The sequence below is a fragment of the Mirounga leonina genome, unplaced genomic scaffold (genome assembly GCF_011800145.1).
Source record: "Mirounga leonina isolate KUSES-001 unplaced genomic scaffold, KU_Mleo_1.0 Mir_53, whole genome shotgun sequence".
Lineage (NCBI taxonomy): Eukaryota > Metazoa > Chordata > Mammalia > Carnivora > Phocidae > Mirounga > Mirounga leonina.
In genome coordinates, this window is record NW_023270807.1 from 78,268,033 (window position 1) to 78,291,876 (window position 23,844).

Here is a 23,844-nt window from a genome sequence, read left to right on the forward strand (position 1 = left end):
GAGGGAGGTCGCCCGCTCCGGCCTCTCCCCCAGGGGCCGCAGTGGCTCGCTCGCACTCCGGCTGCACCTCCCGGTGCGCGCCGCCGCGGCGCCACAGGCCCCTGCACCCTTGGACCAGCGCCCTCCGGCCGCCCGTCCCGCGCGGCCCGCAGCCGGGACCGGCGATGGCGCGGGACTGACGGCCGCCTCCCCTCCCCGGACCCTCTGCCCCGCCCGAGGGCTCGCGGGGGCCCCGGCACCGCCCCGACCTGCATGAGGGGCGGGCGCGCCCGCGCCCGGAGCGAGCGGCCCTCGGCACCCCCGAGGCGGTCCCCGGCCGCGCCGGAGGACGAGGAGGAGGAGCAGCGGACCGGGCCGGGCTCCCCGCCTGCCGCGGCCCGGGAGCACGGGCTCCCCGGAGGGAGCTCGGGGAGTCCCAGCCCCGGAGGCGGGACCCGGAAGCAGAAGCGGAGCCGCGAGTCGAGCCGAGCCGCTGCCCCCGCTGCCCGCCGGCGCCGGGTGGGGGTCCCGGCGGCTGGATGGGCAGCGGCGGCGCGGGCCGCGGGTGGCGATGGGCGAGGAGCAGAGCACGGTGAGCGGCGGCGGGCCCCAGGAGGCGCGGGCCCCCGCTGGCGGCGCCGCGGGCCACCCCGAGCCCCTGAGGCCGCGCGGGGACAGCGCCGGGGAGCCCGGGCCGCGCGCCGCCTCCGCGGAGCCGAGCGGCGGTGGCTGCGGAAGCGACTCGGGCTGCGCGGACACGAGCGCCCCGGAGCCCGAGAGGAGCCGGTGGGGCCCGGACGGGAGGAGGAGCCGAGCGCCCGGGCAGCCCGCGGGACTGGCACTCACCGGGCCCCTCAACCCCCAGACTTTGCAACAGCAGCTGGAAGAGGAGGAGGAAGCTGGGGACCGAAACGAGGGAGGGGATGAACAGCAGGACGCGCCCCCAGGCGAGGAGCCGGAGCCCAGGACCCGCGTCGGGGCGGCGGACGAACTGGTCCTGGACGTGCTGGGGCAGCGGCGCCCAGTCCCCGCCAAGAGACAAGTTTTTTGCTCGGTGTTCTGCGTGGAGAATGACCTGCCCGAAGCCCCCACCGCGGAGCAGCTCTCGCCGCCCGCGTCTTCACCTCGGGCTCCGCCGGTGACGAACGCTCCCAGCACCCCCTCCTCCTTCCCCAGCCCCCGGCTGTCCCTCCCAACAGACCCCCTGTCCCCCGACGGCGGCAGCATCGAGCTGGAGTTCTACCTGGCGCCCGAGCCGTTCTCCGTGCCCAGCCTGTTGGGAGCTCCACCCTACTCTGACCTGGGTGGGGTGGGGGATCCCTACGTGCCCCTCATGGTGCTGATGTGCCGGGTGTGCCTGGAAGACAAGCCCATCAAGCCCTTGCCCTGCTGCAAGAAGGCCGTGTGCGAGGAGTGCCTCAAAGTCTACCTGAGCTCCCAGGTAACTTTCCCCCTTCTGTCCCCTCTTCTGTTCCGCATTCAGCATTTCAAACCCCTGGCCAGGCAGTCCAGCTCGCCCGCTCCCGGCTCACGGGAAGAGGTGATGAGACACCCTTATCAAGGACCGCTGTCAGACAAGTTTCTCACATCTCACAGTTGTTTGTCATTGTAATATTATTTAAGTGTGTTGACCTCACTGGCTACCTTAACTGGAATTTAACTCTGCATGAGCTTCAGGCTTTAGTGGAGGGAACCTGCTACAATGAATTATCCTCTGCTTCTTTCTTTTACTAAATTGCAAGCAAGAGCTCGCTCAAAAAGGAGGGCAATGAGAGGGCCTCGTGGGCCTGGTCTTCCGGAAATTAACAAATAGTGGGCACCAAATACCATAAGTACCTATTGAGTTGGTGAAGGGTTGGAATGAATATTTCAGGTCCATGATGACTGAATTTTTAATTTTGCTCCATTTACATATTCTAGAAAAGTTTTATTTATGTTTTCATTCATTCACTTATTCATTCATTCACTTATTCATTCCTTGGCCCTTGCCCACTTAGACGTTTTCTAAAGTTGAAGTGCTTTTCCTCACTGAAGTTTTATGCCAGCACAGTACTTTATTTCTTTAAGAGGGAACAAAACAGAGCAAAACAAAGCAAAGCAAGGCTAAGAGGTTTAACAAAACAAGCAGTGGTAAAACTTTCCTCCTCAGCTCCTTATTTGAAAGCTTGTTTTTTTTCTTGGAAAGCTTCAGAGTGCAACAGACCAGCTTTCCTTCACTGATGGGGAATGAGTTCCTCCAGCAGTTTGCAGTCTGTTATGTTTCTGTCAGTGTTGTGCACAATCTGGAATGCCCTTTGATCCTGTGTTTGACTGTCCTAGGCCTACTCATCTTTCAAAACCCTGGCTGTTCAGGTACCAGCTTTTTTTTTGTGAAGTCTTACCTCACCCTCTGGGCCACTGCTTATATACTTTCAAAATACTTCTGCGTGTCTTGCATGCACGGAACTTGTTCCTTATGTGTCTGTTTTGCCAGACTGTACGGGCCGTGGCTGGTGTTTGATAGTTTTCTGTCGAGTTTCTTTCCCGTAATAGTGTTTAAGGATGTTGGCTGAAGTGAACGGAACGGGATGCCACCCGGTGCGGTTCCTCTGTGTTCGGTGGGTAATCCATGCTGGTGTCTAGACCGAAAGTGTGTGCTGTGCCCGACCAAAAATGCAAAGGGAAACTTCGACAGAATGGAATGTTACACAAACAGTAACTTGGCCAAGATGGTTGAGATTATCCAAACGCCTGTAAGAGACTGATGTCTCTTTCATGCTTTATCCACAAACAGATACTTAAAACGGGAGGAATGTCTGCTCTCTTTGTGGTGGTTTCTATGACATCATCGGCAGACAGATATTGGTGCCATCCGTGTGCAGATCCCTGTGGTGGGATTCAGACATTCCCAAAATATGGGCCCTGCTCCCAGGAATATGGGCCCTGCTCCCACTAGGAGAGCAGATGTATATACAAGGACAGGACAAGGTAGCATATAATGAGATGGAAACAGTCACAATCCTTAAAGGCTGTGGGTTTAGAAGTTCAAGGGAGGGAGTCCTGTGGGTTGGGGTATTCTGCGTTGCAGTTTGATTTCCTTAAGGTAGGCCCTTTCCCCAAAGCAGATTTTGCTTTAAATCTCCATAAGTTAGTTTTGGGAAGTCAATATTTTGATCTCTAATGGAGAAGAGGAGTGGGGAGTGGAAGGGCGGCAGGGTGCATGCAGTGTAATAGTAATACATAACCACTAAAAACTCCTCTGAAGTGAATCTGAAGCTCATCTGTAGTAATTAGGATTGTATGAATGTCCCTGATTGTCTTCCAAAGTATTGGACAGAACTTTCAATAAAGAAAAACATACTTCATTTAAAATAATGAACAAGAAAAATATGAGTCATGCAGGCCAGGCATACTTCTACCTCAGGGCTTTTGTGGTTTGTTGCTCCTTGTGCCTGGAATATCCTCCCTAGATACCATTCCCTTTGCTTGCTCACTCCTCCCCCCTTCTCTCTTTCAGATCTCTATGCAAATGTCACTCAAATGGCCTTCACTGACCACTCTTTTTAAAGTTGAGCCTCACTCCACACTCCCATCTCCTTTTCTGCTTTTTATTTTCTTCATAGTGTTAACATACTCTGTTATACTTAAAAAATTTATTTCCCTGAAGACAGGAATTTTCACATGATTTGTTCACTGCTGTATCTTTAGCACCTAGAATGCTGTTGGATATAGAACAGATGCTCAAATAATAGTTATGGAATTTAGGAAGAGCTGAGTGACAGGATGAGATTACCCCTAGTAACCATGGCCAGAAAGTGGTATTCTGCTGGGGCACTAAATTCTACTCTGAGCTTCTTCATATTTAAGACGAAAGACAAAGTTTTATAGCAGACAGAAAGAATAGGTCTGCTAAGTTTGCTATTAAACTTAGAATTAAAGATTTTTTAGACAGACTTTTAGCTTATACGAAAATGGCATTTTTTTTTCAGTTAGATGAATAATGCAGGCCTGTGGTTGTAATATTTCTGGTCTATGTTAATTATAAGGTCCCTTCTACTCAAAGGGTCTGTGTTTCCTTGCCACTTAACCTCTCTATGCCTTAATTTCCTCATCAGTGAAATAGAGTTGCAGGCCATGATCTGCAGTGACATACCAGTTCTAAAGCAAAACAAAATCAAACTACAGAGTTGTTTTGTTGCCTTTCTGAGCCAGATCAAAGGGGCACAGTGAGTGCTTTCTTTCTCATTTTATAAGCTTTCTTAGGTTTGATACACTAAAATCTGTTAAGCCTGAACTTGCAGGGCTCTTGAGACCTTTTAAAATAAAATGATGTATTTGAAATAAAAAGTTATTAGTGACATTTTTCACCATTTTTTGAATTTGTGTCAAATAGCGCATTATTTAACATCATTTAAGAAAATAAAGGAGAGCCTCTATTAAGCATTTTATACAGACATTAAAAATTCATACTAAATGTGAGTTGGAATATTGCCTGGTTAAATTAACCTTCTTCTAAATGGAGATGCTGAGTTCTTTGAAGGAAGGTATGAGCTTGGAAGGTAAGAACACGGATTTTTAGATGATGTCTTATTTCCATGAGTGCCACCATGGGCTGAATATGTAACAAAGGCCGATGAGTAGATGTGGGCATTATTTCAGCACAGAAAAAGCAGATTAGGCCATGACTTAAATACCTACATACTGTGCTTTAGAAATAATAGCTTTATTTTTGAAAACATAATTCTCCTCCGGTCATCACCGTGACTGGGGCTGCAGGAAACCCCCCTTAGCGTAATGATTTTACAGTGCAGTATGTACCATCCACTTTTCACTTGCCATGGTGAAGGGGTGAACTGATAAATTATAATCTTTGGCACTACATAGGTGTTGACTCAGAGGCCCTAGAGCACCATGACATAGTGGAAGCTACATTAGTTTATATTGCCTAGGTACATAAATCGTCAATACATACGTTTTAGAAGTATTTCCCAGTGACCTCTGGCAAAAGCACACAGTCCTGGCGGGATGTCTGTAGTCTCCTGCAGGTCACTGAGCTCTTGTAAATGTTGACCTCCTCAGCCTGTTTGGCCTCTACCACATCTTCCTAGGAGGAAAGATTGTTGCCTTCTTTGTCCCAGAGGATGATAATTGTGCTTATTTCAGAAATCCTCCATTGATATCTTTCCTTTGTGACTTGGGTTTTAGACACAAAAATCTGTTACAATTTGAAGTATTAATAATTAGCTCTTTAGATAAAGGAGCAAATTGGGCATGCGAAGGACTGTCTAAAGGTAACAGCTGTCGTGGCTTTCAACACCCTGCTTCAAAGGGCTCCAATTGGCAGATGCATGTGAGTTGGAATGTATACACCTGTCAAATGAGTATTAATAGAGACAAGCAACACATTTCTTCTACAGACTGTGAACAAAACAGCTGCTAGATGGTGATGTCTTAAAATGGCAGTCTACTATAGTCACCCTAGAATCAGTGACCTAAGGGTGACATCTTATGTATCCTATTATTAAACTCTGAGTCATGCAGACCTTTCCGGGTACAAGTGTAACCTACTTTTTTCCCTTTAAATCTTAAACCAACCTGTATATTTTCAGAAACTAACGTGTTCAAGATGGAGTTTGCACACCGCCATCTTCACTCAGGTGTGAATTTACAGATCCTGTCATGCCAGGTGTGATTTTGATAGTCCTGAAAATGTGAAGAATAATGAGACTGAAATCTGTTAAATCACGCTATGTATTCGAAAAGTGAGGGTTAAGGCCTCTGTCCACTTGGGCTTTTGTGCACAGACTTTGCGTGTGTGTGCTCACACGTGGATTTGAAGGGTGCGATAACATTTGCTTTCACACCTCACTAACTCATTCCCTTACTTCTCACTTCTGTCTCTTTAATAATATGTCTCTCATAACATCTTCATTTCTCTTTAATGACCTCTTTTTTCTTTTACCTTTCAAAATCTGATTTTAGTGGCATTTACCTCCTGCAGAGGGATCTCCTGTTGAGGGCTGCACTCTGCGCCAGCAGGACCTGGTCTGTGTGCCGCCTAAGTGTTTCCCTTCTGGTCTCTTCCAGCTGTCTGGAGATGAGGCTGCAAAGAGAAACCCGGCATTGTGCTCCACTGCCTCAGGGATCGCAAATAACAGGATGTGTAGTACTACTTACCCAAGGCGGCAGTTGAAACCTTTAGAGTGGTGATTTTTTTTTTACTTTCTAAAGTAGAGCTCAGCTTTTATTTTTATTTTTATTTTTTTAAGATTTTATTCATTTATTTGACAGAGAGAGAGACAGCAAGAGAGGGAACACAAGCAGGGGGAGTGGGAGAGGGAGAAGCAGGCTCCCTGCAGAGCAGGGAGCCCGATGTGGGATTCGATCCCAGGACCCTGGGATCATGACCTGAGCCGAAGGCAGACACTTAACCGACTGAGCCACCCAGGTGCCCTAGAGCTCAGCTTTTATACTGGAAGTCTCTTCCTTACTCCTGATGTGAGAGAAAAAGAAGAGCATTGGACTTAAGCTCCCAGCTTTTTTTTTTTTTTTAAGATTTTATTTATTTATTTGACAGAGAGATAGAGCCAGAGAGCACAAGTGGAGGGAACAGCAGAGGGAGAGGGAGAAGCAGGCTCCCCACTGAACAGGGAGCCTGACACGGGGCTCGATCCCAGGACACTGGGATCATGACCCAAGCCGAAGGCAGACGCCTAACCATCTGAGCCACCCAAGCTCCCCTAAGCTCCCAGCTTTTTATTAAGAGTTCGTCATGGGCACTGTTGACAGACACCTGAGTGGTAATTTCTTATAATTAATGTATTCATGTATTAGTGTACCATTTATGCATATAACAAACATCTCTTGGGTACCAGTAGGCCAAGAACCATGAGATACTCTATAAATGCATTAGATTCCCTCAAGGAGCCATCTTAGAGCCTTCTAAATTATGCGCAGTATTTCTTTCTCAGCTTTATCTGGTGGTATAAATAAGCTTTTATGTTGCCAGACAACTATGGGTCCCTTCTTCATACTTTCTGGGAGGATTTTATTAAATCAATTCTGGAACACCATCTTACCATTTAGGAAACACATTACAATTCCTCCTATTATATTTATTCCAGAGTAATAGATTCATCCATTATTTATTTCTTAATATACATATTTCTCAGAGCTCTAATTGTTGGAAATAGAATATTATTAAATAGCTTGCTCCTTCCAAAATATTTTTACCTTTCCTTAAAAGAAAATATAACTTTGCTAGGTTTGTTTTGGATCATTCATGACATTATGGCAAATCTATAAATTTATAATATTTTAAAAATTCATTTATTTTGTTCAAATTCACTTTGTCAGAAGAGTTTCATATGATAAACTAAATGACATTCCCAAATCAAATTATGTCTTAAAATAAAAATTCAGTGTCTACAGGAAAATAATTCCTGAAGTATGTCATTCTCTTTCCACTTTATCAGTGCTATTTGCCTTATCAATTTTGGGGTAATTACCCTTGAGTTTTTAAGTTTCCACAAATAATAAGAACAACCATTTATTGAACATCTATATTTTAAACACTTTATACACGTTTTATTATTTAATTTTAATTCACTTATATATTAAATACCTGTTATATACCAGGCATTGTTGTAGGTGTTGGGGATTCAGAGAACTAAAACAGATAAAGTCCCTGGCTTCATGGACTTTATATACTAGGCTGGGGGAAGCTAGAGAATAAAATAATTAACTTAGTATATTAGGGGATAATGAGGGCTATGGAGAAAGAGACAATAGAAGGGTGAAAAGAAATAGTGGGGAGGAGATTGTTCTTCATATATTTACAATTGGGGGGGTAGTTGTCAGGGAGGATTTTACAAGGTGACCTTTGAATAGAGATCTTCATGATGGCAGTAAGGGAACAAACCATGAGGGTATTTGAGGAAATAGTGTAAAGTTCCAGAGACTGGCACATGCTTGGGGGTGGTCCAGGAATGGAAAAGGGGTCCATGTGGCTGAAGCATAGGGAATGAAATGGGGAATGATCAGAGGAAAACAGCAGAAGTGGGAAAGCTGGTCAGATAAGGCTTTAGGACCATAGAGAATTTGTGTTTCCTTTGAGCGAGATAAGGCACTATAAGAAGATTTTGAGCTAACCAGATATAACAACCTTTAAAAGAGATTTACTGTGGCTCTTGTAGGGAATATACTATAGGAGTCAAGAATGAAATTTAAAAAGTCAGAAGACTATGGCAATAAGCCAGAGAGATGGTATAGTTCAGAGTAAGGTGATAGAGGTGACTATGGCTTGAGCTGGTTGAATTTTGAATATATCGTGAAAATAGAGCTGACAGAATTTGCTGATCATTGAGTGTGGGATGAGAGAAAAAGAGCCAAGGATGACTCAGATTTTGAGCCAAAGTAATTAGAAGAATGGGGTTGCCATTTAATACGATGAGGAATACTGTAGGAGGACTAGATTTAGGGAGAATCAAGAGTTCGTGCTAAGTTTGAAAAGCTGTTTAGACATTCATGAAGGAGTGTTGAGTAGGCAGTTGGTGTCTGGCATTCAGAAGAGAGATCTGAACAAAAGATACACATTGGAACGCTCGGGGCATGTATGATATTTAAAGCCATGAGCCTAGATGAGGTCACCTGGGGAGTGATAGTAGATAGGGAAGGAGGGCTGAGTCTGGGCATAGACTAATATGGAACCCCAGACACGTGAAGGAACCAGGAAAGAGTCTAAAAGGGAGTGGGCCAGGTAGGCAAGAAGAGAACCAAGGTAGAGTGGTTACCCAGAAGCAAACCATTATGGTGTTTTAAAAAGAAGGACTAGTCATCTTTGTCAAATACTTCTGATAATTACAGCAGGATGAGGGTTGAAATTGACCGATTTCCCCAACAAGGAGGTTATTTGCAACCGTGAACAGTACTGTTTTCATTGGCACTGGTGGGGTTGGCTTTCTGATTAGAGTGGGTTTGAGAAAATAGGAACAGCTCCATTTCTATGCTGCAGATAGTGGAATGCTACACAGTAAAACTCAAGGTTAGAGAGATTGAATAACTTGCCTTAAATCACATAGCTGAGAAATGGCGGAAGTGGGATTTCAGATCAGGTCCATTTGGCTCTAAAATCCATGGCCTTTTCACATTGTTTACATTTATTATCTTATCTGTAACCTAAATATATTTGTTTCGTTTTTCTTTTAAATTTATATCTGTATTGTACAAAATCACAAGGCTTCTAGTCCAAGAAGGAGTAGAAACTTAATCACATGTTTTGAGGAAGTGGAGGACTCTTGCCCAGGTCCAGAGAGAGATTTCTACCAAACCCAGCCTCATCTTCATGTAAGAAAATCAAGAGAAATTGAGTTAAAAAAAGCTATAATTTGACTTACTGTCAAGTTTTAATGGCAACATACTCACCTGTTTTCTTCTTAACTCTCTGGCCATTCCTTTTGTTTCCATTTGAGCTTTCTCTTGTATTACCATCTTTTAACATTGGTGTCTGCCTGGTCCTAGCCTAACTCCCTCTCTGTTCACACGATCTGCTCTTAGTGGGACGAACTCAGCCACTCTTTCAAGTAACACCTATGTGCTCTTGACTTCCAGATCTTTTTCTCTAGCCTGAATTGCTCTTCTCACCTTCAGCACCATATAGCCATCTCTCTCCTGCCCATTTCCACTTGCATGTCCCAGCCACAGCCACCTTAAACTCAAAACTACCTCTCCCTTTTCTCATCTTCCTTCCGGCACCCCTAAAGCCCTGCTCCTCCTTTGGGGTTCCCCTTTTCCATCGGTTGTACCCAGGTCAGAAACTTGGGAGTCATCATTGAGTTCTTCCTCTCCCTCACCTCTCACACCTAATTAATCATCAAGTCCTCTCAATTTTACCTCCTGAAAATAATTTTATCCTTTTTCCTACTTTTCTCCATTTCTCCTGACATTTCCCTGCTGAGGCCTCCACCGCTTCTATCCTGGATTCCAACAGCAGCTTCTCACTTGGTCCCAGTGTTCAATCTTGACTGTTTCCCATCTGTTCTCCACACTATATAGCCAGAGGGTTCTTTATAAGATGCTCTACAGGTCTTGGCACTCCCCTTGTTAGCCTTTCAGTGTCTGCCTCTTGCTTTTAGAATAGAATCTAAAGAGAGTTTACATGTGCCTGAGTGATCAAACTCTCGTTTACCACTCCCCTCTAAGTGTACACCCATGTAAAACTTCTTTCTGTTCCTTGAACACTCTGTGACTCTCTTAATTATGAGCCTTTACCTTTAGTGACATGAGATTCTGTCTCAGGGGGATCTGATTTTTTCCTTATTCCCCTAATTCTGCTTACCTTTCACACTTACTGATTCTTCTAGTCTCAGCTTAGACATCTCCTTTGGGAATTCTTCTGGACTCCTTATATCTGGATTAAGCATCCTTTCAATATTTGACAACCCTCTGTACTTATAGTAAGATTCTTATTTCACTGTATATAAATTGCCCATTTCCTGCTCTATGTTCCTTTAGACTGTAAAGCTTGATGTATGTAGAGACAGTCTTTTTTCCTGATTAGTTTCTTAGTTCTTGGCATGTTGGAGGCATGAAATGAATATCTGTGGAGTGGACTTATTTAGTTACTCCATAAATAATTAATACACTGGAGGCTGGTGTTGTCAATATATGAAATACTGTGATAGATAGCTAAAACGATATTTTAAAATGAAAATCTCGATATTTCATTATCTTGCTTAAAAACCTGGAAGCCCTTCCTTCCCATTGCTCTCTGTAAAGATCTCAGTTCATAACGCTGCTGCCGTTTGGCCTCTGCTCTGCTCATCAGTGCCTTCTCCCTTCCAGCTCTCCTCTCTCCTTGCCTCGGTGAGTGAATCTCTCCTTGTCCTTCAGAGCTCGGCCTTCCTTAAGTCTCCAGACTCAGTCTGCCGTTAATGCTTTTAGAGTCCTTTTCCCTCTGCTGCCATTGTATTTTTATCCCCTTTTGTAATTGTATGTCTAAGTGATGATTTGATGTTTGGTTAATTTTCTGCCCCCAACACCCCTATTCTTTAAGCTGTGTTTACAACTAGCACTTAGCACAGAGCCCAGGATAGAGTAGGTTCTCAATAAATATTTGTTAAAAGGCTGAGTGAATGATTGAAAGTAAATTATAATAGGTGTATGTTGGTGGAAAAATAAGGTAAATATTTGAACCTGAATTTTTGGTACCTTATTCCACCGTATGTTTAAACATTGAGTGCAGTGGAATGCTGTGGCCTGAGTCTATCCCGACAACCCATCTATCACAGAGGTACTTCTTTAATTATAGGACCTATTCTGGTTACTGTGTCCCCTGCTTAACAAATTCCTCCAGAACCTAGGGACTGAAAACAACCATTTTATTTTAATCATGACGTATCAGTCAGAAATTTGGGAAGGGCTCAGCTGGTCAGTTCACACTCGGGGTTTCTCATGAGGCTGTAGGCAGATGTCCGCTCACTCACGTGGCTGTCAGGGAGCTCAGCTGGGGCTATCAACAGGAGTGCCTGCACGTGGCCTTGCTGGAGTGCTAGTCTTAGGGCAGCAGGCTTCTGACATGGGGGCTGGCATCCCCAGGAGCCAGAGTCTCAAGGCGGCAGCCAGGTGGGAGCTGCATGATCTTTTCTGCACTAACTCTGGAAGTCATTCAGTGTCTCTTGGCAAAGCAGTCACAGGCCTGCCCAGATTCAAGAGGAAAGAACTTAGACCCCAGCTTTTTTTGTGCAAGTGTGAAGGAATTTAGGCCACAGTTTTAAACCATCATACTGCTTCAGACAAAAATAAAAAATGTTGTCAATTTAGGTAGTAAATCTTTTAAGCTGAAGTTTAATTTGTCTTTTTTTTTAAATTTAATGTCTTAATGGATCATTTTATCAAATATTTCCAACTCACATCATTATTTTGATTAATATGTTTTGGTGTTGTGTTTTCATGCTTTATTCTTGAATAATTTAATAGTAGAGCTTTATTTAGTTTTAAGCAAAACTTTTGTTGTAGAAGCCTTTCTCTTTTAAAATGAAATATTTTAGGTAATTCCATTGTAATGGAAATATCTCCCAATCAGGATCAGCTTCTAGTTATTCTGATTATAAAACCCAGTTAAAATTATTCTATATAATTTCCTTTCCATTATATGAAAATTTTAGCTTCAGTAATGGTTTAATTATTATTTGAAAAAGTTAAGTATCTTTCTGAGTAAAAACAGTTGATGTAACATATTTTTTTGTAGATCAGGCACTTCCTATACAGAAATAATATTATTTCTAATGACACCTTAGAATTGACCAGCCTAGTTAATCTCTTTTTTTTAAGATCTTATTTATTTATTGACAGAGAGCGAGACAAGGAGGGGGCGTGGCAGAGGGTGAGGGAGAAGCAGGCTCCCCGCTGAGCAGACGTGGGACTCGATCCCAGGACTCTGGGATAATGACCTGAGCTGAAGGCAGACGCTTAACCGACTGAGCCACCCAGGTGCCCCCCTAGTTAATCTTTGCTAAATTGGCCCGCCGTTGGGTATTTGTTGTTTGTGATATTCTAGCTTGGGTAATTTTATCATTTGGTTAATAATTTCCAAATTTCCAGTAGCATAAATATTTTTCTCAGAAATCTCTTCTGGATTGAGGATCTGCATACCCTGAAACAGAAGGGTTAGATAGCTTTTATGATGTGCCTTTTTTTCCCCTCTGGCTCAGGTAACTAAATTCTGGGCTTATTCATTCATGTGAACGACTAATCCCTTTTTAAATCTTCCTAAGCTATTTGCCTCAATAATATTCTCTACTGTAAGATTCAGAGGCTAATTATAGGCTACCTAGCAAATTACTTCCCTTTTTGTGGTGTTGATTCTTGCCTTATTTCCTCACATGATTATTGGCCATACTCCGTGTTCCTGAAGCTCTTTAGCTCTGAGTTGTATGTGGCAAGTTAAATCACTGCAGCCTTTTCCTCTGGTTACTTAAAAATTTTAAACAGCAGGTAAAATAAAGCAATTGCTCATAATATTTTACCAGCATTTTGTTTCCTTTGATGACACCATTTTTTTTTTCTGATATTCCCTGTTTGGTTAATTAGTTTATGTCTAAGTAGAGCTGTAGGATCAAATCAGAAGTGATTTTTATACGGCCCGCTCTTAGTGTACCTCTTTTATGTAAACATCTGACCTTGGTGAGGAAAGTGAATTTCTTCACATAGTTCTGTACAGAGTATGTTTTGTTTTGTTTTGTTTTTTAAAATTCTCCAGCCAGAGAGGTCCATGGTGGGAAATGACAGGTGCAATCCCAAGAGTTCTCATTTAATCCTGCTTTAAACTAGTTTTACCCTTAACTTCAGTGTTTTTTTTTATTTTCTTATGGTATCTTTTTTCCTCCTCCTTGTTGTGAAAGATACACTTTGAAAAGAATAGGCTTCTAAAAATAAAGAAAAATATTCTGTATCCAGTGTGTTGGTGCTTTATGCTAAAATTGCATGTGTTTGTGTGAAGGTCTCAAGATTGTTTATTGATGTATCATAAGAGGATTATTTGCTGATCTTGATTTGTAAAAATCTAAGTGTAGTCATTTACAGGTAAATTCATGTGTTTCAGGTGTAGTTTGAATCAACCAAAATAGATATCCCTTGGGTTTACCTTTTCAGTTGCTAGTTTTGTTTTTTTTTTTTTAAAGATTTTATTTATTTGAGAGAGAGAGAATGAGAGACAGAGAGCATGAGAGGGAAGAGGGCAGAGGGAGAAGCCGACCCCCTGCTGAGCAGGGAGCCCGATGCGGGACTCGATCCCGGGACTCCAGGATCATGACCTGAGCCGAAGGCAGTCGCTTAACCAACTGAGCCACCCAGGCGCCCCCAGTTGCTAGTTTTTAATGCTACCTTATGAGTCATTGAGGCTTCACCCTTAAGATGAAGGGAGAGCTTTGGGGCGCCTGGGTGGCTCAGTTGGTTAAGTGTCTGCCTTTGGCTCAGGTCATGATCCCAGGGTCCTGGGATAGAGCCCCACATCGGGGTCTCTGCTCAGAGGGGAGCCTGCTTTTCCCTCTCCTCCCCGCTCCTGCTCTCTCTCTCTCAAAGAAATAAATAAAATCTAAAAAAAAAAAAAAAAAAAAAAAGATGAAGGGAGAGCTCAGAAGGAATGTTGGGAAAGAGAACACTTGAAAGAATAGTAATTTATCCCATTACTTTTTTTTTTTAGATTTCAGGATTTTTGAAAAAATACTGTTTGTTCAGGTATGTTTTTTTCTTTAAAAAGCATATCCACAAACTTTAAAAACTAGGAAACAATTTTCTATCCCACTTAAAATTCATCCAAATGAATTGTTTCAGAGTTTTTAACCCATTTGTTTAAAAATTTATCATTTTCTGATTAGTTGTAAGAATAGTTAATTGATATTAGGGAAGATATAAATCTATTATGTGAATTTCAGCACCATTCTTTGTATAATTGGTAGATGAGACACAAAAATAAGTATAATGATTTAGTAAGTAAAGCAACTGCATTTTTTTGCATCTCTATATCCATGTGGAGGTGTTTTTTCAGTTCTGGCAGTCATTAGACAGTGTATCAAAATAAATTGAACCTTAGAGCACCAGTATCACCCAGTGCTAAATGAAGATCTTTAAAAATAAGGAAGTTAGTTCTAACATATTCCTTTCACAATTATTAATATTTTTATTAAGATGTTTTATATCATTAACTAAAAAAATAAAATGAAGATGCTAAAAAAATTCATTGGAACTTTTGGATTATTTTGTTCAAATGTCCTTTTGGCTTGTTATAATCTAGATGGATGGACAGAGCCCTATTTGTTTGCTCAGGGTGCTCATGAGGCCAAGACCAAGCCGGCAGTCTCCTCACAGGCTGGTTAATGACGTGCTGATGTGTGGCCATAAACTACCTTAGCTCTGCACAGTCATATCATAAATTGACTGCTTCTGAACATAAGACTGGCTGAAACAAGATGGAAGAATTACTATTTATCTCATCACCACTTATGGAAAAACAAATTAAAATGCATGTTCCAATAGATCAGTGAGTTACAGAGATGTTTACATTGAGAAATCTTTTCCACTGGCCAAGACTTTCTTTCACTGTGGTCAAGCTATAAAGATTGGTTCTCTAGTATTCAGTTGGGTTTAAAGGAATCAAAGCGGAGGAGGGAGCTAGAGTACTCTTATTCTATTAAAAATATTTACAGACACAGAATATTTGCTTAGCACTCTGCTAATCACTATGAGAAGTGACAATGTATCCCCATAAGTAGTCTGTGATCTGTCCTTGTGGCAAGTTTAGAAATTCAGTAGGTGAAAAATAAGCTCTCCAGGCAAAGATTAAGGAATGTTTACGACTAAATCATGTGATGCTGATTGTTGACTTAAGTGGTTCTAGGAAGAGAAAGCTGTGTTTATAGGAATAGAAAAAGTTTGAACTTGGCTATTGTTTTTTTTTTTTTTAAAGATTTTTATTTATTTATTTGACAGAGAGAAACACAGCGAGAGAGGGAACACAAGCAGGGGGAGCAGGAGAGGGAGAAGCAGGCCTCCCGCCAAGCACGGAGCCCGATGCGGGGCTTGATCCCAGGACCCTGGGATCATGACCTGAGCCGAAGGCAGACGCTTAACGACTGAGCCACCCAGGTGCCCCTTGGCTATTGTTTAAAAAACAGTTTTTGATGCATAGGGAGAGGAGAAGGAGGTTAGAGGTAGGGCATCTCTCCACTTGGTGGAGTGAGCAAGCACGCCTATACACTCAGAAACACACCTGTGGAAATGGAGAGGGGGTGCAAGCCACCATGACTAGAGAGAGAAGTTCAGATGGATAGTATGGCAATTATATATGGTGGAGAGATGAGAGCTGAATGGTGAGCAAGAGTCAGCAGAACAAAGACCTTAGCACAGAGCTGAGCACCATAGGCAGAGAGGGTCCCAGTGTCCTTCTGTTTCAAGAACAGAGAGCCAAGGGAGCCTGCTTAGAAATGGTTCACAGAGGTAGATGTAGGCAAATCATGTAGAGTTGTGTTGCCCGGCTATGGAATTGGTGTGTTATTCCAAGTGTGATGGGAAGTCACTGGACCATTTGGTAGAAGTGTAAAATGACAATGAATGCTTTAAAAACATTCTGGCTTCTGTGTGGAGAATGAATTATGTTTGAGGGGTGGGGTGGCAAGAAGAGCAGCAGGGAGGTGGGTTGGAGGCAATTGTAGTCATCCAGAGCAGAGATGACAGTGGTTTGAACAAGTGTGCCAACACTGGAGATGGTTCTGTCTCCTATTCTATCACTTCTCAGGGTTTGCCTTTACAGGGTTTGGGAGTGCATTGCCTTTAGCACAACAGAATGTCATGCCTGTCCTTACAGGCTTACTAATCAGAAGCCCCAAGTTGTACAACCCCATGCATCAGCTACAGTCTTTATCTTTAAGCAGCATTGGATTAACCTGTGTTCAACTTGATTCCTTTTCACAATTTACCTGTCTGGGATGGATTTGTTTGTTTGTTTGTTTGGTTGGTCTTAAATGTTTGGTTCCAAGAACACCATGTAAAAACTCACCGATCAAAAAATATGAAAATATCTCTTGAATAGGTGTCTATAGTTGTTATTTTACTGATTATTAGAATCAATTTATCAAGGAAATTGAGTTGTCCTCTGTTAACTTTTTACACTTTGTTCTTTTTAATCTTTGCTCAATTTGTTTGCTTTCATCATTATGTAAAACAAACAGGAACTTATACCCCACTTTCCCACAGATCATAGAGATCTTACTGGTCAACCTTCAATTCTAAGAGGAAGTTATTAGAACTCTCTGGTCATTCTACTTAGTTCTTGTCCTTAATTTTCAAAAGTTGATTTGAATAACTGCATGTGCTTCCTCAGTCAATTCCTATCTTGTTACACATGCTCATCTCTTCTAATTCTTGTTTTCGTAACAGTGTTCTCTTGCGGTGTCAGTCCCACTTCCTCTACCTTTAATGGGAAAGGCCCGGGTTTGGGGCTCACCCAGGCAATGGCTGTTTTATTTTGATTGTATCTGCCCTTTTCCTTGTTTTCAGTAAGAGTACACTGAGAAAGCAACTACTTAAACAAAGATTGGCTTTGTTGATTTTACGCTGAGTAACTGAGTTCCTCCTGGGCCTATACTTTCATTTGTTTATTTCAGAGCATCCTGAAGTGTTTCCTCTAATGACACTGTTATTGACCGTAAAACCAGAAATATTTCAGTTGAAGTCATAAAATATTGATGTGATTTTATTTAAAAGATTATGAGAAAAGCTTAAGTATTTATCTTTAAAATAGATTTGATTTCTTTCATGTACAGGTTGCCTAGATGTTAGAAGAATATACACCCTTTACATTTGTATCATGGCAGGTTTTTCAGTCATCTCTCCATTAACTCTTAGCACTTGATAAAAGTAATTTATGGAATAGTAGTCTTTACTAAATTTAAAATATTTTCAAATTAGATAGGGTGAATAGTCATACTTGGTAGTGTGTCAGAGTACTTCAATGTTTATAAAACAATTTGAGAAAAGGTAAAGTAATTTAAAAATTAGACTTTATGTTTTATGTTTAGAATATTCAGTAAGTTTATAATGCCTTATTTATTGAAATAAAGCATTATAACAACTCAATAAAATTGAAATATTATTATTATTAACTGTCCCCCCCGTATTAATCTTCAAGAATCAAATCACTTCAAAGTGAATTCACTATTTTTCTTCTATAAGTAGGAATGGGATTTGATTTTGGGATCTCAACACTTTAACATTTTTTTTCCTCAGAAGTACTTATTTTATTGAAAAATAGAAGCTAGTTCATAAAGTAATACAAAATATTTTTCAATGTTTATTTCACTTTATAGACACTTTAGTATTTTCTATAGCAAAAATGTGGTTGATACCCATTTTATGGAAAAATCCCATAGTCTAAACCACATCCTCAACCAACCAAAAAAGTATTCCTGCATTGCATTTTGTATAAATAACACCTTTATGTAATAATTTATAGCCATTACCATCTTACAGACTATCGTTAGTAATATATTTACATATGATGCTGTGGTAGGTCCTACCTGAAAACAAACAATTGTTTTACTTATGTACCTACACTCTAAAACTTTTAAAAATTTTCTATATGATATGCAAACCCTTGTTTCCCAAGTTACACTGGCTACATCATTGATATATTTATACAGAAAAAAAATGTCCCAAGTTGATGCCATTATGGTATGTGAAAGTAATTTACTAGGTTTCTGATAAGAAGAATGGAAATGGGTTTGCATTATTCGGATGTTATCTTTGAGTGAGACTGAAGAACTGTGAAGGGAAGTCATTCATCTTTCCTTGGCTAGCAGGTTGCTGTCAGTGACAAAAGGGAAGAAGTAGATGTAACTATCACAGAAGTCCACTTTTTAGAGTATTTTGTTTCAAAGGGAAAAAAATGCTTTCTGTGTATTTCCTGTTCACTGCTTCAGCCTCCTTGTTCGTCCCAAGTAGGAGTTCTTGACTTGGTAATCTTACCAGTTCATAGATTGTCTTCAGAATGGTTATAAATGCCCTAAATCTTATGCAAAATCCTTTCTGTTGTGAGTAGCTCCATAACATTTGTTGAGTTTTCATGCCATTACCCCAAAAAAGGTTTAAAGCCACTAACTTTGAAAGGTTTTTATGTCTCAGGAGCTAGAGTCTGTCCAATTATGATGGTTATTTGCTTTTCATGATACTCAAGGCATTAGGCTAGAGCTCTGAACAGTCATGTCTATTTAGTATGGAGAGGAAGGCACAAAAATTAGAAGACTGAGGTAGCAGCTGAAATATGGCCAGGACAAATGTAAATTTAGAGAGTGAGTAGTGGTTTACTGGATTTAAGTCCTGCACTCTCAGTGCTGGAAAGAACCTTAGAGGTCATCTAATTTGAGGTAGACATCAATGTATCCAAGCTACCCTCTTTCCAGTCACACATTTACCTGAACAGAGATGACCAGTAAGAAATATTAATACTCATACTGGTCATTCTAGTCTGTCTTCCATGATAACCTTCACTTTTGTAAGGGGGGGAGGTGTGTAATGGTGATCTTTCATTCCCAGTAAGATTAATTAGTTTCTTCCAGTGCCTTGTGGACCTTTTTCAACTGCAGTGCTTACTTACTGGACAGTAAAAAGAGGCTTGGAGTTAGAAGATCTGAGTTTCAGTTTTTGCCTGTAATAACCATATAACTCTTGGAAAAGACACTTAATGGGTTGGTGTATCGGAAAGCTTGCACATTGCACAAAGTGTTTATATTCTGAAGCTAGTATGAGTTTCATAAAGGCAGAATTGCAAAATACAAAAACAAGAAAAAGGATATTGTAGTTCTATTTCCCTCATTAATACTAATTTTTAAAATCCTAAATAAAATGCTAGCAAATAAAATTCAGCAGATGCATTTTTAAAAAGCCACTCTTACATCACGATCAAGAGAATTTATCTTAGGGGGAGGAGCAAGATGGCAGAGGAGTAGGAGACCTAAATTTCGTCTGGTCCCGGGAATTCAACTAGATAGGGATCAAACCATTCTGAACACCTATGAACTCAACAGAAGATCGAAGAAAAGAATAGCAGCAACTCTGAACAGAAAAGCAACCACTTTCTGGAAGGTAGGACCTGCGGATAAGTGAATCTGAGGTGATATTCGGGAAGATAGACCGTGGGGGGAGGGAGCCTCTGTCAGCCGGCTACCGGCAAGTGATAGAGCCACCGAACACAAAATTGGAACTTTTAGAAGTCTGCTCCGCTGAGGGACGTTGCTCCAGTGACTAAGCGGGCATGGAACCCTCGCTGGGACAGTGTGGTCTCAGGACCCTCGGGGTCACAGAAAGACCAGGGGTGCCTGAGTGCAGCAGAGCTCCCAGGTATCGGAGAGGGGAAGCCGGCTACAGAGACAGAGCCGAGGAGTGGGCTCTCAGCTCGGGGTTGCCATAAACCGTGATCCGTGGCACAGTCAGGCCACTGCTCTTCCAGCAGGGACCCAACAAGCGGCAGATCCGGGGAGACTCCCCTTCCTCCCCTGGGAGGAGCAGCACGGGAGCGCACTGCAGAGATCTGCTGGGTTTGGAGACTCCAAACGGGGTCGGATGCCAGAGATAGAAACCCTCAGTCACAGGCCGGGTGAGCACAGAGTGCGGCCGGAGACCAGGGAGATGGGAGTGATTGACTGCTTTTTCTCTGGGGACTCACTGAGGAGCGGGACCCCGAGTTCTCAGCTCCTCTGGAGCAGAGATTGGGAGGCTGCTATTTTCACTCTCGTCCTCCAAAGCTGTACGGAAAGCTTGCAGGGAACAAAAGCTCCCGAGAGCAAACCCAAGCAGATTATTTAGCCCAGACCCGGCAAGGGCGGGGCAATTCCACCTCTGGCAAAGACATTTGAGAATCACTGCGACAGGCCCCTCCCCCAGAAGATCAGCAAGAACAGCCAGCCAAGACCAAGTTTACCGATCGGCGAGAACGGAAGAACGCCAGCACTAGGGGAATACAGCACATAGAATTCATGGCTTTTTTCCCCTGATTCTTTAGACTTTCAAAGTTAATTTTTTAATTTTCTTTTTTTTTTTTAATTTTTCTTTTTCCCTTTTTCAACCAACATCTTATCAATCCCTTTTTTAAAAAATCTTTTTTATTTTTCATTTTTAGAGTCATATTCTATCCCTTCATAGTAGTTAACCTTATTTTTGGTATATATATATATATAAATTGTTCTCTCTTTAAAATTTTGGGATACAGTTTCTTCTAAGAGACCAAAATATACCCTAAATCTCTAGAGTATGGCTTTCTTCTAGTGTCCTGCCTGATCACATTCTCTCCCATTTTTTTTTTTAAAGATTTTATTTATTTATTTGAGAGAGAGAGACTGAGAGAGAGAGCACATGAGAGGGGGGAGGGTTGGGAGGGTCAGAGGGAGAGGCAGACTCCCTGCCGAGCAGGGAGCCCGATGCGGGACTCAATCCAGGGACTCCAGGATCATGACCTGAGCCGAAGGCAGTCGCTGAACCAACTGAGCCACCCAGGTGCCCTCTCCCATCTTTTTTTTTTAATTCCTCTTCTTTCTTTTTTCCATCAACTTCCTATCTTATCAATTCCTTTTATAAAATCTTTTATAATTTTCATCTTTACAGTCATATTCCATCCCTTCATCATATTTACCCTTATTTTTATACATATGTAAGTTTTTCTTTCTATAAAATTTTGGGAGGCACATTCTTCTAACAAACCAAAATATGCCCCAAATCTAGTGTGTGGCACTGATCTGTGCACCAGCCTGACCATATTTGATCATATTTTTTTTTATCTTTTTTCTCTTTTTCTTTTTTTTTTTTCTTTTTTCTTTCTTTCCCTTTCTTTTCTCATGGTTTCAGGTCTCTTCTGATTTGTTTAGTGTATATTTTTCTGGGGTTGTTGTTACCCTGTTAGCATTTTGTTCTCTCATTCATGTATTCTCCTCTGGACAAAATGACAAGATGGAAAAAATCACCTCAAAAAAAAGAACAAGAGGCAGTACTGACTGCCAGGGACCTAATCAATATGGACATTAGTAAGATGTCAGAACTAGAGTTCAGAATGATGATTATAAAGATACTAGCTAGGCTTGAAAAAAGCATGGAAGATATTAGAGAAATGGAAATACAAGAACTAAAATCTAACCAAGTCGAAATCAAAAAGGCTATTAATGAGGTGCAATCAAAAATGGAGGCTCTAACTGCTAGGATAAATGAGGCAGAAGAGAGAATTAGTGATATAAAAGACCAAATGATGGAGAATAAAGAAGCTGAGAACAAGAGAGATAAACAACTACTGGATCGCGAGGGCAGAATTCGAGAGATAAGTGATACCATAAGATGAAACAATATTAGAATAATTGAGATCCCAGAAGAAGAAGAAAGAGAGAGAGGGGAAGAAGGTATATTGGAGCAAATTATAGCAGAGAACTTCCCTAATTTGGGGAAGGAAACAGGCATCAAAATCCAAGAGGCATAGGAAACCCCCCTCAAAATCAATAAAAATAGGTCAACACCCCGACATCTAATAGTATAACTCACAAGTCTCAGAGACAAAGAGAAAATTCTGAAAGCAGCTCGGGACAAGAGGTCTGTAACCTACAATGGTAGAAAGATTAGATTGGCAGCAGACCTATCCACAGAGACCTGGCAGGCCAGAAAGGACTGGCATGATACATTCAGAGCACTAACTGAGAAAATATGCAGCCAAGAATACTATATCCAGCCAGGCTGTCATTGAAAATAGAAGGAGAGAAAAAAGCCTTCCAGGACAAACAAAAACTAAAGGAATTTGCAAACACAAAACCAGCACTACAAGAAATATTGAAAGGGGTCCTCTAAGCAAAGAGAGAGCCTAAAAGTAACATAGACCAGAAAGGAATAGAGACAATATACAGTAACAGTCACCTTACAGGCAGTACAATGGCACTAAATTAATATCTTTCAGTAGTAACCCTGAATGTAAATGGGCTAAATGTCCCAATCAAAAGACACAGGGTATCAGATTGGATAAAAAAAACAAGACCCGTCGATATGCTGTCTGAGAGAGACTCATTTTAGACACAAAGACAACTCCAGATTGAAAGTGAGGGGGTGGAAAACCATTTACCATGCTAATGGACACCAAAAGAAAGCTGGGGTGGCAATCCTTATATCAGACAAATTAGATTTTAAACCAAAGACTATAATAAGAGATGAGGAAGGACACTATATCCTACTTAAAGGGTCTATCCAACAAGACGATCTAACAATTGTAAATATCTATGCCCCTAACATGGGAGCAGCCAATTATATAAGCCAATTAATAACAAAAGCAAAGAAACACATCAACAACAATACAAAAATAGTAGGGGACTTTCACACCCCCCCTCACTGAAATGGACAGATCATCTAAGCAAAAGACCAACAAGGAAATAAAGGCTTTAAATGACACACTGAACCAGATGGACTTCACAGATATATTCAGAACATTCCATCCCAAAGCAACAGAATACACATTCTTTTCTAGTGCCCATGGAACATTCTCCAGAATAGATCACATCCTAGGTCAAAAATCAGGTCTCAACCAGTACCAAAAAATTGGGATCATTCCCTGCATGTTTTTGGACCACAGTGCTTTGAAACTAGAACTCAATCACAAGAGGAAAGTCGGAAAGAACTCAAATACATGGAGGTTAAAGAGCATCCTTCTAAAGAATGAATGGGTCAACCAGGAAATTAAAGAATTAAAAAAATTCATGGAAACAAATGAAAATGAAAACACAACTATTCAAAATCTTTGGGATGCAGCAAAGGCACTCCTAAGAGGAAAGTATATAGCAATACAAGCCTTTCTCAAGAAACAAGAAAGGTCTCAAATACACAACCCAACCCTACACCTAAAGGAGCTGGAGAAAGAACAGGAAATAAAGCCTAAACCCAGCAGGAGAAGAGAAATAATAAAGATCAGAGCAGAAATCAAAGAAATAGAAACCAAAAGAACAATAGAACAGATCAATGAAACTAGGAGCTGGTTCTTTGAAAGAATTAATGAGATTGATAAGCCCCTGGCCAGACTTATCAAAAAGAAAAGAGAAAGGACCCAAATAAATAAAATCATGAATGAAAGAGGAGAGATCACAACCAACACCAAAGAAATACAAACAATTCTAAGAACATATTATGAGCAACTCTATGCCAGCAAATTAGATAACCTGGAAGAAACGGATGCATTCCTAGAGATGTATCAACTACCAAAACTGAACCAGGAAGAAATAGAAAACCTGAACAGACCTATAACCACTAAGGAAATTGAAGCAGTCATCAAAAATCTCCCAACAAACAAGAGCCCAGGGCCAGGTGGCTTCCCAGGGGAAT

General features: G+C 41.6%; 1 protein-coding gene across 3 annotated transcripts in view; it reads left to right on the forward strand.

Annotated features, from left to right (window-relative positions):
• RNF217 (ring finger protein 217) overlaps positions 1–23,844 on the forward strand; it is a 144,927-nt gene continuing 121,083 nt past the window's right edge. Inside the window, exon 1 of one of the 3 annotated variants that reach the window (XM_034990497.1) lies at positions 1–1,420. In XM_034990497.1, the coding sequence (XP_034846388.1) occupies positions 551–1,420 (870 nt within the window). In that variant the 5' untranslated portion in view covers positions 1–550. The remainder of the gene's footprint in view (positions 1,421–23,844) is intronic. The other 2 variants (XM_034990496.1, XM_034990495.1) reach the window with 2 other exon arrangements.